We start from the raw sequence: 20962 nt of genomic DNA on the forward strand, positions 1-20962 counted from the left end.
ATGGAACAGCCTAAACATGATCACATGACCATCACCTTTCATGATATTTTGCAGATCTGGACTGAAAACAGATTGGGGTGATTGGTACATTGCGTTTTGGGTTTTATGAGTGTATCTTCACGATTACTCTCTTGTCTTTATCAAACATTCCTTGGCTACAGAGAGGGAAAGACTGTGGGATGGACAACATACATTTGTTACAGATGCAGCTTAATTGTTCAGTCATAGTTTTAAGCGGACCTTGTATTACTCGCGTTTGTTCTGGCCTCTCATTCCCCCAGTGCGCACTTTTTAATTACAGACGAAATGAACAGAATTTGGAAAGGCCTATGAATATACATTATGATATGGCCATCGTGGTAAAAAAATAATTGGTTCTTGTTTGTTTTTTTATTTGTTTTCTTCCCAACTGCCATGGTGTTTGTATGTCTGATGTGATTCTGTTGTTCCGTGTCCGGCGTGAAAACACCGCACACCTGTGACGATTTTGACTGATATTGCCAATATTAATGCTGACTGCAGATGGGGTGAACCGGTTTTCAAATGACTCAGAAGGTTACTTTACTTACCAATGATGACAAAGAGCAGAACACGTACGCACGTTCATCATGTCAAAAATACGCTCCGCCGCTTTGCATTTCGACTCCGAGTCGACACGGCTGGTCTTTACCGGCTGCAGCAGAACACCGGCCCCCACCTCTCGGCCTGCCAAGCCCCACCAGGCTCCTTCCGTAGGCCATATTGTATTTTCACTTCAATATCACCAAGTTAACTATTCCTCACTTTGTCAGTTGACACCAAATTAGGCATAAAACTGAATAGGAAAAATTCAGTTCTTTCCAGTCATCTTGTTTAAAACAATATTGCACCTCTGGGATGGGCACAAAAAATAAAACCAAAGCCAAATTATATGCAAACTGCATTTACTGTTATATTTATATTTTTTTATTCTCAAAACTTGGCACTTTGATCTGATATTCTGATACAACAAGAAGAGCAGTCATTATTATCATTTTTTTTTGTTCTGCCAAACAGGAACTTCTTTTGCTAAGCATGGAAGTTTTATTTATTTTGCAAATGTTTTGGTGCAGAGAGTAAAAAAGGGAAATTAATCTGTAATTAATGCTAGGGGACTTAATTTGCTTTAAACTGATCTTTCTCATCTTAAACATTACATTTTGAAATTATACTCAATACATAAAAAGCTTGTGTGTTTTACTCTCAGTGTACAGGGCTTTCACTATGTTCATTCGCCCAAGAGGTCTTTTTCGGAAAATACTAAAATCAATACGACGAGTGGACTTTATAGATCTATTGGCTGAGCCCTGAAGGTCATGGGCAAAAATCAATTGCGTACACATATTTATACACATTCAAAGCGCGTGCTCATAGTCTTCGCGAACGACGCCATTTTGTTTCAAGTTGTTGACCTGCCCGTTCAATCCTATATTCAATGGACAATACATGATAACATGTGATGGAAAGTCGGAGAAGGAGACCTTAAATATTTATTCACGGAGAAAGATTTGTGAACACCTCATCACTTACTGGATTATGCCCCAAACTGCCATAAAAATATCCACAGAATCAGTCGGAATTCACAGTTAAAAATTGTAAACCATGCAAGTTAATACCCTTGAATTGATGAAACGAAAAAATTTCCAGCCTTGACTTTCCTCAAAATGAAGTCCTTTTCACTTCATACGACGTTTAGAAGTACTTGTACTTGGCTCTACATGTTATTAGTTTAACAAAATACTAAATTTTCATATCAACTTTAAAACTGTAAAACAAGAATGAACATAAAAGAGAAATTGAATCGACCGTGTCATACTACATTCCCGGCGGGTGTAACTAAACTTGTACATCTATCTAGATCTCATTAGAGAAAACGGCTAAATGTTGCAGTGTGATTGCGGTGATAGCCACATCTCCTTTACCGCGGACTTAAAAAGAATTTTTTATTGCCCTTAAAGATTTTTTGAATGCCCAAGATACACCAGAATAATATGATGTAAACAGCGTTCTCACTGCGAACACCGCAATTGATTTATCGCCCTTTACAAAAGTATGTTCAAATATTTAATTTTAGAACGTCAGTTAAGGAGCCACGATAGTGTAATGGGTAAGACAGTTTCTTCTCACTCGAACACACGGTGTTCGAATCTGGTTAGGACTTTTTTGACTCACTTGTGTAAACAAAGTGAGTCTATGTTTTAACCCGGTGTGTTCGGTTGTCTGTGTGTGTGTGTCTGTGTGTCCGTGGTAAACTTTAACATTGACATTTTCTCTGCAAATACTTTGTCAGTTGACACCAAATTTGGCATAAAAATAGGAAAAATTCAGTTCTTTCCAGTCATCCTTTTTAAAACAATATTGCACCTCTGGGATGGGCACAAAAAAATAAAAAATGAAGCCTAATTATTAATTGCATTTACTGTTATATTTATATTTTTTGTATTCTGTAAACTTGGCACTTTGATCTGATATTCTGACCCAACAACAAGAGCGGTCATTATGATCATTTTTTGTTCAAACAGGAACTTCTTTTGCTAAGCATGGAAGTTTTATTTATTTTGCAAACGTTTTGGTGCAGATAGTAAAAAAGGGAAATTACTCTGTAATTAATGCTAGGGGACTTAATTTGCTTTAAACTGATCTTTCTCATCTTAAACATTACATTTTGAAATTATACTCAATACATAAAAAGCTTGGATTTTTTTAAAGTGTATCACAAGTGAGTCTTGAAGGCCTTGCCTGTCTTCTTTTTTTTTTTTTTTTTAACCCGAAGCTTTATAATAACAAATACAGAACACATTTTAAAGATTAGATTTTTTTTTTTTTTTTTTTTTTTTTTTTTTTTTTTAAGTGTATCACAAGTGAGTCTTGAAGGCCTTGCCTCTCTTGTCTCGATTGTTTTCAGTCAAGCAGTGTAGGTTAAACTTTTCAGGACTTTTGCTATAGTTGACTCAGTCGGTCTCGTCTCGGCATCCAGGCCACTGTGGTCAACCCCTGATCCCCCCCTCCCCCCACCCACGCCCCCCATGCCCCCAATCTCACTGAATCTCTCTCCGTCAGTCTCTCTCCACCCCCACCGGCCACCCCCACTCCCCGCAGGTCTCTCCCAAGTCAAGTCAGTGCATTTTTCATTTTCAGGCTGGGCAGCATCCTGCCATCACCGGCCCGGCCGGCTCCAATGTCTGACATCTTCCAGACACTATGATGATTACAGCGCAGCTGTCCTATTCAGCAAAGAATCACTGACGTTACTCAGTACCATGCGGCCGTCACTGGAGACGATTATGATTAAATTAACTTGAACTATTAAAAAAAAGAAAAAAAAGAAAAAAAGTATTTTGCCAGTTACTTAAAAGGAGGTGTGGACGGCGGAGTACAGTCGCCTCAGTCTAATTATATATAATAGTTGACTGCAAAGTTTTTCCAGGGACAGCTTCAGTTCAATGTTGTCGTGGATTCAGTCTTTTGCGCCGTCGTGCCACGTGCCAAGCCAACTAGCAATGCAGGGAATCTCATGTTCGTCTGGATCTCATGTTCGTCTGTAATCAGTTTTACTGAAAAATATCATATGGCGGCGACTTCTCAAATTCCAATGTGACCATGCTCACGTGGTAACCTCCGTTTCAATTAAGTTCTTAGACTCCACTTCCATGTCTGTGATGCTGAGCGGGCGTCAGGGGTCAACTTCTGTCGGAAGTCAGTAGAAGTGGTGGTGGTCACGACAGGGTGAACGCCCGGGCCGGCGGCACCGCGGCAAACTCTTCGGGAAAGTACTCGCTCGGTGTCAGGTGCCAAGGGTGATAGGACTGTAAGTGTTACTATAGACTCAGTTCTGATTCAGTTTCATCACGATGCAGGATGGGCCGCAGATTGTTGGGATAAATCAGTCCTGCGTGTATCGAATCTTTGAAAACCGGACGGCATGACCAGACAAGACAATGTATTTGAAAACCGGCAATGAACCTCACCGGCTGAAATGACAACGCGGAAGTAATGCGGCATCCCCTCTGATGGGGGTCTTGACGCCGACCTGTCATTGGCAGTTTTCTGTAAGAAATATAATTGAAAACATCTGGACCGAATGTCAGTTTTTTGACTGAGTCATGTGTGCGTAGGGGGCTATATAGGTGGAGAGTGTGTCAGTGGGAAACTTTGTTGATGCCGGCATTTTCTCGGCTGCTACAGGTGGCATGGGAAGCAGAGTTGGCAGGATGAAAGGAAGGAATAAAACCTTTCATCTCTTTTATGATGACATGATAAACAGGGTGGGTCCTGGTCATTTTTGCAAAACAGAAACTGTTTGATGGATGCCGCAGACGGGCGCCATAGCCGAATGGTTAAAGCGTTGGACTTTCGATCTGAGGGTCCCGGGTTCGAATCACGGTGACGGCGCCTGGTGGGTAAAGGGTGGAGATTTTTACGATCTCCCAGGTCAACATATATGCAGACCTGCCAGTGCCTGAACCCCATTCGTGTGTATACGCAAGCATAAGATCAAATACGTACGTTAAAGATCCTGTAATCCATGTCAGCGTTCGGTGGGTTATGGAAACAAGAACGTACCCAGCATGCACACCCCCGAAAGCGGAGTATGGCTGCCTATATGGCGGGGTAAAAACGGTCATACACGTAAAAGCCCACTCGTGTATATACGAGTGAACGTAGGAGTTGAAGCCCACGAACGCAGAAGAAGAAGAAGACGAAGAAGATGGATGCCATATCTTGCATCCAATTCTGATCAGACATGGTCTTGTGCTGGTTATGGATACATTACAGCATATTCTCTATTTTTAAAAATCAAATTAAGCGGTTAAAGGTCGAGGTCATAACCTGGAGTATGACTTATATTCAGTGATAGGAAACGTCGATTTCTGGTGCAAGAGAAATGTGGTCTTCTACATGACCTTCTACAAACTTGAGTGGTAACCTACAATGATTGATCATGTTGAACATAAAACTCGTAAAAAAGAAAAAAATCAAAGGTCATTATCACAACATGGTCTAGTGGGAAAATGTAAAAGCATGATAGAACTTTGGTTTTTCGTCCAATTCTCTTCATCATGGTGTATCATATAATGATTTGTTTTAGCCAGAGCATCAGTGCTTTGTAGAGATAAAGGTCAAATGTCAAGGTCACACCAGTGTGTCTTTTTTTTGCTAGATGAACTGTTTTGCTTTTTTCCCTCCATACTGATTTCCTTTGTTGGATGAAGTGCATATCACAAGTGAAACTTGAAGGCCTTGACCCCCCTCCCCCCACCTTCCCCCTCTCCCATCCGCCCTCACTGCTCTCTCACTCTCTCTTTCTGCTGGTGTTAGTCACTGTTACTGTTGTTTCACATTCCGCATGACCCGATGCTTCAGATCTCTGTGTGATTCTTTCTGTCTGTCTGTCTCAGTGTCTCAAAAGCCTATACGATTGGCTGGACGATTTCAGTTCTCTTTCAAGAACATCTAGCTGCTCGCATGCAGGATCACCAGCGAGTCCGACAGAATTAGATTCAGTCAACATACAGCAACGACAGCTAACCTGTCCAAACCGCCGCCAACCAACCACTCACCATCAAGGCGGCCAGGCAAACCAAATCGATAAAGATTTTACCTTCTCAGTAAGTGTTCTTAATCATGAAAACGGATACTGTATCGTAAACGCTACCCAGAATTGTTGCCACGTATATATACTGATTATTATTCTATGCACAACCAAATTTGAACTGAGGAAATACTTTGAACTGAGGAAATACTTAGAACTGACAAGAATCTAAGGCATAACTGATGCGAGACCGGGGGAGAAGGAACGGCGCTGGCGAAACTATCACTTAAATATACAAGGTGCTAAAAATTTGACATAAAATGAACTGAACATTTTACTGACGATTTTTCATAAAACTGCTTTGAAGAAGATTTCACATATAGCCTTATGTGGAAATGCACACAAACACACGTACGCGTGCTCACACATACTGTACACACACGCATGCTCTGGGACACACACACAGACACACACACACACACACACACACTGCTATACCCGGCGCTACGCTGCTTACGGCATTAGAAAATTAACGAACATGTTCACATTGCTCTCTGCATGCGATTTCATCGCTTGTGAGTGCCGCAGTTCGTGGGCTTTACTTCTGTCTTTCATCAGCTGTTCAGTCACACGGCATCTCACGGTATGTTCGTCCACCACTGCAGTGTTGTTTGACGAACCGTCGAGTCGTTTTTCAATATTTAGAAACATCGCTATTGAATCCCATCAGTAGGTCGGCTACAGATCGGCCATTTTCCCCGTCTAAACAGACCGAGGAGAACTAAGTCCACAGCTATTGAAAATGTTCAGTCAAAGAAGAGCTACTCAATGTTGAAGGAAGCCAGAATATGACATATGGAGAAAGATTAAAGTGTTTTAATGTGCACTCTCTGAAGTGACTCGAAGGATTAGGGGAGATTTGATACAGACTGGTTTACAAAATCATTAACAACATTGAGGACATTGATGCCAACAATGTTTTTACTCTTCGCCAGTCAAGCATAATAAGAAATTCCGAAGGAAAAATATTTATTCAACCATTTTGCACTGACAAAAGAAAACGTATAACTTTGCTCAGTGTTCGTGTTGTTAACATGTTGAACTCACTACCACTTTCAGTTAAATATGCAAAATATACTAACAGTTTAAAGAACTTTCTCAGTGGACTGCGATCCAAAGTTTGACAACATGTTTTATTAATTTGATGACTCGAATAATTGCTTTGATATCATTAAATGAGGCATGCAAGGCAGACTGCCAACAAAGATGCCGGATACAAAGAGGGGACGTTTACAGGCCGCGAGGCCTAAAGGCAAAAATGCCAGTCCCTGACTATACTGACGACTGCTACTACTAAATTATACACGACCGAAGTACAGACATGAGCAGTCAACAAGGAAAGACCACTGCCATGGCTGCCAGCGCCTGGGTTACACGTGGCCACTCCGACGCCACTGCAGAGAAGGCCCCGTTCTGGTCACTGTAGACGACGTTCGGCGACGGTGTCCGTGTTCACTCAGAATGCATAGCATCGCCCCCACCAATCCCCTACCCCAACCCACCCCACCACACACACTCATACCCTTCTTACGAATTCACACTGAGCCACACAAATCATAGGACAACAGTCACTGGCGATGAAGCTGCCTCAGTCTGGCTCTGTACCAATAATTATATGATGTGTCACTGAGTTTCAGTTTCAGTTTCAGTAGCTCAAGGAGGCGTCACTGCGTTCGGACAGATCCATATACGCTACACCACATCTGCCAAGCAGATGCCTGACCAGCAGCGTAACCCAACGCGCTTAGCCTAGTATGTGTCACTGAGAAGTAGCCTACTAGATGACTATATGTTATGTGTTCTACAGACAGAACGTCCATTTCAGCTATTTAGTTTCAGTGTTTCCGTTCTTTTGTGACTGATAAGTCCCGCCCTGAGAACACATCTTTAAAACTTCAAAGTTTCACTTCAGTGAAATGGCATGCGAGTGGATTTCCAGAAACCGTGAGCAACTGGGAAAGAACTCAGCCTAACTTGGAATTAACATTTCGAGGTAATCAAGATGTATTTCAAATGGCATGATGGCAGCCATGGAAAGGTCGAGAAACTGCATTAGTGACAAGAGAAGCGCGACTGAAATGACAAGACTGACTCTTTGGCCAACACTTTCTGTGGAGCACAACGCTTCTAATTCTTTCCGGAAACAGAACAGAGGACGGCCGAGCAGCAATCGACGTTGAATGGGAAGTTAACGACACATTTGCTGCACGCCACTCCAAAGGTCAAAGTGTTCACATTAACGAGAGTTTACTGCAACCAAGACAACCAATGGCAAGGCATGTATTTGGAGGCTCGGGACGTCAGTTGAGTGCAGCCGACTGCATTATTAAATGCTGACATTGGTGCGATCGAAATCTCATGATGTAGGCCTACCTTCTGGAAATTGCTTTGGTAAATGAGTTTTAGCCCTGATCGTGTTTTATGCAGCACACGTTCTCCTTGATTTTAGAAATACTAAGTCAGCAAGAATGAAAGGAAGGAAGCACTGAAAAGATCTGTTATCTACCGAGTTTCCCGCCACTGAGTGCACGTTAAGAAGGAAGGTAAAAACATACTGAAACATCTGTGGAGTCTGACATCATGTCACATTCAATAAAGACAAGATGATTATCATCCCAAATTAGAGAATTTTGGCCCGGTGTATAATCACGACAACACGGACAAGTATTCATCAGAGAAACATGGCTGCAAACTTGAATATCAAGTATATGACACGCCGGAATACCGTGTAAAAAGCATCACGGAGTTGCATACATCGACACGATTCCACACATTCACTCCATACGTGACACTGCAGGTGTATTAAACGCAAAAACAGAAATAATGACTTAACATATTTCGAATATGCGAACAAACATACTGTACTAGGCCTCCTTCGGTCATGGCTGCCCATGGATAGAGTATATCCGACCTAATGTCTAACTGGGCTGTCTGCTTGGACCAAGCAGCGTCGCCCGTGTGACTGTAGAGACCGATGCGAGAGAGACAGTCTGTCGCAGCGGTCACATGTGTAAGCTGATGCTGGTCTGTTGGCTGCCGTCCCTTTTCTGCGAGCTCACTTTTCTGCTGCAGCAGCTGACAGTTTGTCTTCACCAATCCGTAGCTGATTCTTGAGAGTGCTTCACCATCTGTTGCGGTCATCTGCAAGGTCCTCCCAGGACTCAGTGTTGATCTCAAGCGCCTTCATGTCACGTTTGCAAACGTCTTTGTATCTCAGACATACATAGATACATACTGTAGATCTATATATGTATTTGAGATACATACTGTAGGCATATAGCATTTTCAATATCGATAGAGTAGTATACCTACATATATGACCAAACATAATTATTTCGAATAAACAAACACAATAATATACAGTGAGGCTACTATATTGCATATTCATTATCATAGCGTACAATTTTCTACTACTACTACCACTATTGATGATGATGATAATAATCATCACCAGTATCAGTATCAATAGGTCAAGGAGGCGTCACTGCGTTTGGACAAATCCATATACGCCACACTACATCTGCTAAACAGATGCCTGACCAGCAGCGTAACCCAACGCACATACTAGTCAGGCCTTGAGAGAAAAAAAAGATGAATAAAGATAAAAAACAACAACAACCTAAGCAAATAAATAAATAGAAAAAAAAACAACAACAAAAACAAACACAGATAAAAACATAAAACAGAATATATATCAATAAAAAGAATTAAAAAAATAAAAAGACAAAATTAATAATAAAAAAACCAAATAAGCTAATAAGTGTAACACACACACACACACACACACACATGCGTAACAGATACGCAACAAACATGCAGTTTCACAGATACGAAAGCACAAGCAAAAGTGCACAGGCCAACGTACACGAGCCCCGACACACACACACACACAAATTACTATGCACCCCCACCCCCCTTCCCCACACACACATTTCTAGGCCTACGTATCGCAGCTTCCACGGCACACACACACACACACACACACACACACACACCCATAACCCCCCCCCCCCACCCGCCCAACACCCCTCCCACATACACACACTCATACACATATATATATGCACACCCGCACGTTCCAATATGATTCCGTTGCTCCCACAATACAAACATGCATACATGCACGCATCATCCTCTACACACACACACACACACACACACACACACACACGCACGCACGCACGCACGCACGCACCCACAAATCGTAGCCCCCACTGACAACGCACATCCCCCACATCTTCATCCACACCCACACACATAAGCAAATACACACATGTATGTGCTTGCACGTCACCTAGAATTTTCCTGCCACGTATATACACTTACACACTCGCGCGCGAACACGCGCACACACACACACACAGTGACACACACGCGCGAGTACACACACACACATACACATACACACACACACACACACACACACACACACACACACAGCGGGCTACCACTGATTGGCCACAACAGGGGTGGAAAAAAAATCTGTGCCAAGAACGTGGCGTATAGCGTGTTGCTCAGCACGGTCTATTGTATTTGGAAAAGCTCAGAGAGACTGTTCCTTTTGAAGAAATTTGGACAATGTTGGTTTGGAAATGATGTCAATATTTGTTTGATTTGCAATGCATAGTGCTCTACCTTTCATGCTCAGTAGACTTACGGCCGCTCCCTCTCTCTACCTTTCTTTCTTTGAGGCGATCGATGTTGTGATTGCCTTGTACCTGTTCTTTTTGATATTCTTTGACTTTTCTGAGGATTTCCGATTTTCCTAGATGTATGCCGCTCGTTGTTGTTGCATCAGTTACCAGCAAGTCTGTCAGCTGGCTCTTTTCCCTTAACACCTGCATGTCACGGGCAGTATGACCATATAAGTTTTTTAAATTTTTGCCTCATGCCACTCTGGACTTCCCATTCCACTTTCAATTTTTTGTATGAGGTTCACTGAGTCCGTTAGAATCATGGCATGTTGGTTTCCAGGCATATGAACAGATGATAGCCACTATAGAGCATGTGTCACACCTTCAACTTCCATCGTTAGCCGGACTGGAGGTACGGTGACTTTGTAGGCAGCATTCTCTTCCCTAATTGCATCAGCTAAGTTTGCCCTCTGGCCATTCTCGACAGTGTCTTCCTAGTGTGGGTGAAATGGCTGTGTTGAAGAGATGATCATTGAGGTTTTCGGGGTTTTCCTCCCATCCTTATGTTTCTTTCACTGAAGTCTTGTAGTTGGTATACAAGCTGGATCGTGTCAGTCCACTGAAGTTCTGCTTGCCCCATCCATGATCATCCCGGCGCGGCCGACCTAGACGGCTGCCTTTTCAAGGGTTCCTTGACTCAGTGCACTGATCATGCAGTGGGTTTTGAGGGTTTTCTAATGCTCTGAAGTAGGTCTTAACCTGTTCTAACTTGTTTCTGGGCTGCATTGAAGGAAGGTCAAGCAGGTATCGCGTAGTTTCCGTAGGTGTGCCTTTTGTTGTTCCGGCGGCCAAGGATCAGTCTCATCGCCCGCGGGCTGAGCTTCACTCAGTTTTGAACTCTTTCTACTGATTTTTGAGGAGGTTGCTTTGAGACGGTGATTTTAGCCCAAGTCCGTAGTCGATCACACTGAAAACGAGTGATAGAAGGAAGAGGTGGCGTTATTCGATACCTTTGGTTGCCATTGCCTTTAAGACTGAAAGACCCTTTTCACTGAGTTGCATTCGAGAACAGTATTTTCAGTATGTTTTCTGAAGGCCAGCATTCTGTCGAACTGTTGATGTTCCCAGGTAGCGTAGGCATTTGGATTTCTTGATTCATCACCATTGCTCTCTCTCTCTCTCTCTCTCTCTCTCTCTCTCTCTCACACACACACACACACACACACACACACGTATCAGTACATCTCAGTGATCCACATCCGCGACTTTGTCAGTCAGTTGCAACTAGCGACACGCACGACAAAAAAAAAGAAAAAAAAAAGAAAAAAAAAGGAAAAAAGAAAAGAAAAAAGAAAAAGGAGACTGAGAAAAAGAGAAAAAGAAAAAAATCATTTAGACAGGTCCCAGAATTTAGGACATAAACAGGAATAGTACCATTCTTGTGTAATTGTGGACATAAAATTAGGGGCTTCTCTACCGCGGAAGGTAGTCAAAGGGAGGCTATTAATGAAATTGTTTCAGGAAGGTTATAAATTTTATGAAAGTGAGCTCCCATTAGCCGCAAATTTTCAAGCATCCGTTTTGGGTCGACACTTTCTATAAATGTACATAATATGTTGTTAAAGTAATATGCCTCGACGATAACTTCAGTTTTGCAGAATGACAGCCAAACGACTTCAAAGGCTTGACATTCGTAAAGATCTTCAGGACAGGCTCGCACGTCAGGGTCTAATGACGTGTGCAGTAAGTTCGTCTGCTTCTCGTTTGTCTTCCTCACGTTTCAGCGTTGTGTGCTGTGTGTGTGTGTGTGTGTGTGTGTGTGTGCAGTGCGTACCTGCGTGTGTGTGTGTGTGTGTGTGTGTGTGTGTGCAGTGCGTACCTGCGTGTGTGTGTGTGTGTGTGTGTGTGTGTGTGTGTGCATACTGTGCATGCATCAGTCATTGCATGTGTGCAGGATGTCCTCAGCAAGTCCCAGCTGGAGTTGATGAAGCTGAGTGGTAGCTGTGGCTTAACAATCCAGGACATACATCACAAATGTTGCCTTGCACAAGCTGTCTCGCCCATCACAGTAAGTTTTTATGTAACTGTTGATTGATTGATTGATTTACCTTTTTGTCTATTTATTTATATATAGCTATCTATCAATCTTATTTGGACAGAAAGCAAGATGCTGAAGTTGATTGTTTTAATGTTGTTTGTTTCACTTTCAACAGTTTACTTACGCATGCTATGCCGGTCTTTTATTGTTGCATATTATGGTTTCCTTGTAATGGTTATGATGGTTTTCAACATCAGGTGTCATGACCAATACTTCCAGTTCTTGGTTCAACAGGTGGAAGATCAACTCCAGGTTGGAAGATCAGCCCATCCATGGAGGAAAAAATAGAAATTAGAATGATATTTGTATGACTATTATTTTGTTTTTGGATTGCTTATAAATGTAAACAAAATATACTTTTGAAGGAAAAATACACTTTTAAATTTTTTTTTTTTTTACAAAGATTAAAAGATGACAGAAATTCACCAGTGCTATTAACACCATTGCTACAACATAAAAAAAAGGTGCAGATTCATATAGTCTTTCAGTCAGTTATCACCCAGAAATAGCATCATAAGACATAAAAATGTGGGGAGTTAGAAGTTGGGCTGTAGGCAGATGGAGGAAGGAGGTGAGTACATTGATCACTGAGATCTGCACAACATAGGAGAGGAGCAATCAAGATTTTAGAAAGGGAAATCTGTTCTGACATGATGAGAATCAAACCACAGTGCAATCCATTGCAATGCAATGTAATTTATAACAATACAATTTACAAGACAGTACAGTAGCAAAACAATGCAACACAGTCTGAGAAAACTGGTTTTTTTTTTTTTTATATAGCACTCAGTTCAGCACAGTTTGTTGCAGTCCATTTGATCCTGTGTGTTTTCAGTGTCTAATGGGAAGTTTGACACATGATTTCCTGCCATGTGGCATGACATCTACACCCTCCCCTTATTTTTTTTCTTTCTCTCTGTTTCATTTTCTCTTTGACTCACTTGCTTAGTTACACTTTTCTTATTTCTCTCTCAGTTTCATCATAGATGGCTGTTTCTCTTATTTTCCATGTTTGTTTCCAAACCACAGGCTCTTGCACTTTGGAGGCAGAGAGAGAAGGGTGGCCATTATTTAGCTACATCATTGCCAGATCTGGATCGGGTTTTACATGGAGGAATTTCTGCTGCCACCATCACAGAGGTACTACCTGCTTGCTTATATGAAGACAAAGAAAATGAAATATTATTCTTATATTGATTTGTATGGCTCTGCATGCAAGCAACACAACCACCACAAACAGGTTCATTCAATATGGGGCAAACACCATTATCCCACAAAGATGTAAGTTCTGTTAATTGTCATGAGTCTGTCCAGCAAATACCTTAATCCCCAGAGGTGACCCCCTCCACCCCCCTTCACCCTCATACACTGCTCTGGGGTTGAAGGTATAGTTATTTTGATCTTTGTTGTTTGCAATGTTTAGGAATGTGCTGTGGGCCAAAGCATAGTACAATACAGAGAATGAAATGTCTGAAGGATTCAGTCACAGGGAGGTTAGATGTCTTTATTGTGTCCTGATTCTGCTACCATTTCTGTTGTCACATGTTTTGATAGATTATGACATTAAAAAATGTCCCTTGATAATTGTTATTTTTTATTGGCATTTGACACATGTGGATGATGTATCGAGACTGGAGTGCTGCTGATGTTTCAGTAACAAACTGCTACTGCTGCTGCTGGTGCTGTTACAACATCTGCTTCTAGTACTACTACTACTACTGCATGTGGAGTGATGGCGTAGAGGTAACGCGCCCGCCTAGGAAGCGAGAGAATCTGAGTGTGCTGGTTCGAATCATGGCTCATCCACCAATATTTTCTCCCCCTCCACTAGATCTTGAGTGGTGGTCTGGACGCTAGTCATTCGGATGAGACGATAAACTGAGGTCCCGTGTGCAGCATGCACTTAGCGCACATAAAAGAACCCATGGCAACAAAAGGGTTGTTCCTGACAAAATTCTGTAGAAAAACTCATTTTGATAGGAAAAACACATAAAACTGCACGCAGGGAAAAAAAAAAGAAAAAAGAAGGGTGGCGCTGTAGTGTAGCGACATGCTCTCCCTGGGGAGAGCAGCCCGAATTTCACACAGAGAAATCTGTTGTGATAAAAGAAATACAAATACAAATGCAAATACTACTGCTACTACTACTACTACTACTGCTCCTAAAACTTTTGCTGTTACTACAACTGCTGCTGCTGCTACTACAACTGCTGCTGCTATCAACTGCTGCTGCAGCTACTGCAGCTATTACTGCTGCTACAACCTCTGCTGCGACTGGTACAACTGCCGCTATAACTTTTGCTGCTACAAACTGCTACTACTACTATTGTTGCTGCTGCTACAACTGCTGCTGTTGCCACTACAACTGCTGCTGCAGCCACTACATCTACTACTGCTACAACTGCTGTTGCTACTACAACTACTGCTACTACAACTTCTACTACGACCACAGCTGCTACAACTTCAGCTGTTACAACTGCTGCTATTGTTACTATTTCTGCTGCTACTACAACTGTTGTTATATATATATATATTTTATGTATATATCAAGGTGCTTTATGAGGATACAGGTAATTGTTGATTTGAATTAAATCTACTGTGATGCTGACAGTGCAGTGTCCTTCCTTCCCTCTCTCCCAACCCTTTCCTGTCATGATCGTGTGAGTGTTTGTGAATTCAATGATGGAACGAACGTCTCCACTTTTAAAAATCACTGTCTCTTAAAATCGTAGGGCCCTATGAAGACCTGTTGACCTTGGTCAAGAGACGCAAGCTCAAATGGTATGGCCATGTCATGAGATCATCAGGGCTTGCCAAGACATTCCTGCAGGGCACAGTGCAAGGGGGGAGAAGGAGAGGCAGACAGTGGAAGAGATGGGAGGACAACATCCCAGAATGGACGGGCTTGAGGTTGAGCGATGCAATCAGGAGGTCAGAAAACCGAGAGGATTGGAGGATGCTGGTTGCCAGATCACCTGTGGCGCCCCAACGGTCCACAAGACTACGGGATAGGTGAAGGTGGTGTGAAGGTGTCTCTTAAAAGTTAAAATAAGTTTTTATTTTCTTTACAATGAGCCTGAAGGCGGATTTCTGTACTCTGCTTCAGACAATCAAGTGATTGACTGATTGAATGACTTGATGAAGAATTGTGTGGATGTTTCTGCACGCAGATTGCAGGGCCGGCAGGGTGTGGGAAAACTCAGTTCTGCATGACGCTGAGTGTTCTGGCCCCCCTGCCCACAGCACAAGGCGGTCTTGGTGGGGACGTGCTGTACATTGATACCGAAGGGGCTTTCTCTGCAAAACGGTTTGTGTCTGCTTACTGTGTGTGTGTGTGGGTGGGGGTGGGGGATGGGGGGTGCATGGTGTGTGTGTGTGTGTGTGTGTGCATGTGTGTGTATGTAAAGAAAATTAGTTTTGCTGTATGCTGTTTATTTGATATATTTCAATTATTCATACATTCATGAGCATTTGGCCCCATGGAATGTAAGAAAACTTTTTAAATCATATATCTGTCATTATCATTATATTACCCTAGATACTGTAACATTTAAAATATCCTTCTGCGCCTGAAATGAAAATATTGTTAAATGTAGCAAGGTACTCAGTAGGAAACAATCTTCCGTAATATTCTAACACTTGCACACTTGCAAATAAAGAATATGCAGAATCTATATATATATAAAAAAAAAAGAAAAGAAAAAAAAAGTACATATTCATCATCTTCTTCCAGTTCAATATGCTGATGATCTAGTTTTCCTGTGTCTTATTTTCTTTACAGAAGTGTGTGTGTGTGTGTGTGTGTGTGTGTGTGTGTGTGCACATTGTTGTCAGTTTTTACTGTGCATAATTATGTGGTTTTTACATGTGTGCACACCTCAGCTCTGTGTGTGTGTGTGTGTGTGTGTGTGTGTGTGCACACGTGTACACAGACAGGTATTCATACATATGACACATTTCTGTGTGTTCAGACTGCTGGAGATTGGTGGCTGCCGACTCCCAGAACAGTACTCACAGGATGGAGATGTCAGACAGTTAGCCAGTCGGGTTCATGTGGTACATGTGCAGTCCTGCAAAGATCTCATGAACAGGTAAAACACACATCATCAAAGAGGGATGAAATTTCAAGACCCAAGTTTCTTTATCGTCTTCAAATAGAAATAAAAGGTATGCAAATGTGGTACTGTATATATATATATATATATATATATATATATATATAAAAGAATGCATTTATCATCAGCTGCTTCACACCTTAAAAATCACCGAAAACAATAGTGGCTTATGAGTGCTCTCCCCACCCCTCACCCCTTCCCTCAAACACACACACACACACATGTGCGCGCATTCTTGCACACATGCTTACACATGCACACACATATTCATACACCACTCATACAAAAATTCACTCATACACTTGCATGCAATAAATACACAGACACATGGTGGTGGTGTGTCCATCGAGATCGATGATGACCATCGTTGTCATCCAGCTGGGGGATGGGGGGAGGGTGGTGGTGGGGTGGGGGGGGGGGGGGGAGGATGCTCATGAATCTATCTGTGAATGCGCAGATGACTGAATAGTCCAATCTGCGCACGAAATGTTCACTGACAGTTGGGGCAGACAAAGACAGGCATATCATTGTCAGGGGGCTTGTTTGCCCGTGACTTTCTGGCCTGCCTCTTCTGAATAGCTGCAGCAGTCCTGTTGGCCTCGCACAACTTGGCACCTTTGTGCACAGCAGCGCGCCATTTGTCACGGTCCACTGCAGATTCCTCCCAGGAGTCAGGGTTGATATCAAACGCTTTAAGAGAGACTTTCAGAGTATCTCTGAAGCGCTTCTTCTGACCTCCGTGTGATCTCTTCCCTTGTTGCAGCTCGCCATAGAAGAGCCTTTTGGGCAGCCGATGGTCTGGCATGCGCGCCACGTGTCCAGCCCAGCGAAGCTGGGACTGCATCAGGATGGTGAAGATGCTGGGAAGGGTGGCTTTTGCGAGCACCTCTGTGTCTGGGGTCCTGTCTTGCCACTTGATGTTCAGTAGCTTCCTGAGGCATGTTGTGTGGAAGTGGTTCAGCTTCTTGGCATGTTGTTGGTACACTGTCCAAGTTTCGCAGGCGTACAGTAGTGTGGGGAGAACTACTGCTCTGTAGACCTTTAGCTTGGTCTCAAGACTAATGCCTCTTCTGTTCCAGACATTTGCACTGAGTCTGCCAAAAGTTGCGCTTGCTCTTGCAATCCTGACGTTCACTTCATCGTCGATGGTCGCATTTCACTCATACAAAAATTCACTCATACACTTGCATGCAATAAATACACAGACACATACACACACACAATCTATGGTCCAATCCCTATGATACTCTATGGTTCAATCCCGATGATAGTCATTTAGAAATATAATAGAAATGTGAACACCCCCTCCCCGCCCACAAAAGAGCCCATGCAGTTGGTCAGAAATGCGGAATCACACTGAGAAAACACACACAACAACCCATGAATTGTTGAGGGGGGGCAACTCCATTCACTAGTTACTTGTGTGGAGGATTGGCTGCGCTCCCTTTAACTGCTGGGGTAAACACACTGCGATACTTGACTGGAGTGTGCAGAATAGGCACAGGTTTCAGGTCGGTGGTAATACACAGCACAGCACAGCACAGCACAGCACAGCACAGCACAGCTCAGCTCAACAAGCCACACAACACACCACACCCGGTCACACCCAACCACACTGTACCCCACCCCACCCCACACCATTCCACCACACCACATCACACCATACCCCACCACACCCCACTACACCCCACCTCACAACACCTACCCCACTATACCTCACCACACCATACCCCACCACCATACCCCACCACACCACACTACACCAGTCTCAGGATGGAGACATCAAAAAATGGGTGGCGCTGTAGTGTAGCGACGCGCTCTCCCTGGGGAGGGCAGCCCGAATTTCACACACAGAAATCTGTTGTAATAGAAAGAGAAATACAAATACAAATACACCACACCACACCATACCCCACCCCATCCCACCGCACCACACCATGCCCCATCTCACCATACCTGGCTACACAACACACCATACCACACCATACCCCAGCACATCCCAGCACACCTTAAAACACCACACCACACCCCACCACATCAGTTCATCATACACTGCCTTTATATATATATATATATTTTTTTTTAATTTGCAAGTTGGAGCGTGCAGAAGAGGACATTACAGGTACCAGGCTGGTGGTTGTGGACTGTGTGGCGATTCAACAGAACAGCACAACACACAGCACACCACATCACATAACACACCACACCACACCCCACGCCACACCACACCACACCCCACCCCACCCCACTCCACAATACCTGGCCACACAACACACCATACCACACCATACCCCAGCACACCCTAAAACACCCCACCGCACCACACCCCACCCCACCACACCAGTTCATCATACACTGCTTTTTTTTTTTTTTTTTTGCAAGTTGGAGTGTGCAGAAGAGGATGTCACAGGTACCAGGGTGGTAGTTGTGGACTGTGTGGCGATTCAACACAACACAGCACAACACACAGCACACCACACCACACAACACCACACCACACCCCACGCCACACCACACCACACCACACCACACCACACCGCACCACCATTTTCATCACACACTGTTCCACTTTTTTCGAAGGCTGGAGCATGTGGAGGAGGACATCATCAGCAAGGGCGTCAGGCTGCTGGTTGTGGACTCGGTGGCCTCCCTTGTTCGCAAGGAGTTCAGCGGCGTTCAGGGCGGCATGATGTGCCGCACAGACTTCCTGGCTGCGGAGGCCGCGCTGCTCAAGTACCTGGCTGAGACGTTCAGCATTCCTGTGAGTCGAAATTGCTGTTAGCATAACTATTGTTAATTACTGTTATCATTATCATTGCTATTATTATTGATTTTTTTCTCCTTTATGGTTTTCTATGTATGTTTCACTTTTATTGTATTTAGATTTTTTTATTTTTTTTATCTCTAACTTAATTAAAAAAAAAACTTGGTTTATTTATTTTATTGTTTGGTGCTTACCATTTTTCAAACACACACACACACACACACACACACACACACACACAGAGACATATATATCTCTATATGATTATTTAAAAAAAATGTATCAAAAATATATTCTTAAAAAAAGAATGTAATGGCCTTCTACATACATTTTACTTTTATTGTGTTTCTAAAAATGTATTTATCTACCTTTATGTTTATTACTTTTTTTAAAAATTTATTTCATTTGATTTGTGTTTAATGTTTTCATACAGAAATAGATAAGGATATAGATATAGATATATAATGTGTGTGCATGTGTATTTTCATAATTTTGTAGGCTCTCAAAGCCTGACCAGTTGGGTCTGTGCATAAGTCAGGCATCTGCTCCCTTTTAAAAGTGCTTTGAGTTTTCAAGGTGCTGTGTTGTAGTTTTCTTGTTTATATTAATTGTAGTGATTAAAAGAAAAACGTTTTTGACATACAATGATGATGATGATGATGAAGAGATGATGTGTGTTCATGTTTTTTTGTTTTGTCTGTCCACAATTGTGATTTTGAGATGAGTGCATGTGTATATGAGTGCTTGTGTATATGTATATGTATATGTGTGTGTGTGTGTGTGTGTGTGCATATGCATACAGTTGTTTTTTCTTAGTACTCTGTGTGTGTGTATTGGTTTGTGTGTGTGCTAGCAAACATATTTTCGTATATGTATGTCTATATATGACCAGTGTTGCAGCAATAAGATGAAATTGCGCATAATCTCGATTTTTTATCTGTATTTGCCCATCTGTGCGTTTGTGCAAGCTCTAACTTCAATTCACCTCTGTGCTGTGAACGGGTTTGTTGATTTTAAGGGGAGGTAACTTTCCTAGAACATATTTTTTCCTGATATACTTGGTTTGCTTCCCTTAGACCATTTGGCTTTGATTCATCTCATGCTGATCAATGACTTTGTTCTCGTTTTTTGTCCATAAACCCTATTCTTCCAAAAATGTTTCATTTGTCTTTAAGTAAAAGATTTTTTTTTTTATTGGAGCAACAGTTGGCTTTACCCATTAGGTGCCACAGGATTTTTCTTCTTTGTCAGTCAGTGATCATTATATTCAGGAGAGCTTGGCCTGACACCCGTTGAGAAATATAACAGTGATCATTATATTCAGGAGAGCTTGGCCTGACACCCGTTGAGAAATATAAATTTTCTGTGACTGTTACATTTCACAGATCAAGCTTGCGTGCGTGCTGTCCGCGCCGCGTGTGTGTGTGTGTTCTTTTCTCCTGTGCTAAAGACAACAGTGTTACTCTTATTCATATTGACTCTAAGGAGAGGCAGAGAGAGGGAGAGAGATAACGATAACGATAATGATAACGATTTTTTAATTCAGATAAAGGCCAAAGCCCCTTACTGAAGGGGGTGACATTAAATAAATATAAATAAGATTTTACATGACACACTATGCATCTGCAACACAAACCAACAAAAAAATAGCAAACATAGATGTTCAACAACATTCACGTCGTAACAATTCTCAATCTCTTCAATGCCTCATATATATAAATGGCAAAGTTACACAGAGTA

General features: G+C 42.5%; 1 protein-coding gene across 1 annotated transcript in view; it reads left to right on the plus strand.

The window, feature by feature from the left end:
- Positions 1–11788: 11788 nt before the first annotated feature.
- The window catches only part of LOC143296111 (DNA repair protein RAD51 homolog 2-like), a 95522-nt gene continuing 86348 nt past the window's right edge, over positions 11789–20962 (plus strand). The window contains exons 1-6 of the mRNA XM_076607890.1: positions 11789–11988; positions 12200–12313; positions 13373–13483; positions 15514–15650; positions 16315–16434; positions 19039–19219. Coding sequence (XP_076464005.1) covers positions 11905–11988; positions 12200–12313; positions 13373–13483; positions 15514–15650; positions 16315–16434; positions 19039–19219 — 747 coding nt within the window. The 5' untranslated portion in view covers positions 11789–11904. The remainder of the gene's footprint in view (positions 11989–12199; positions 12314–13372; positions 13484–15513; positions 15651–16314; positions 16435–19038; positions 19220–20962) is intronic.

The sequence above is a fragment of the Babylonia areolata genome, chromosome 21, assembly GCF_041734735.1.
Source record: "Babylonia areolata isolate BAREFJ2019XMU chromosome 21, ASM4173473v1, whole genome shotgun sequence".
NCBI lineage: Eukaryota > Metazoa > Mollusca > Gastropoda > Neogastropoda > Buccinidae > Babylonia > Babylonia areolata.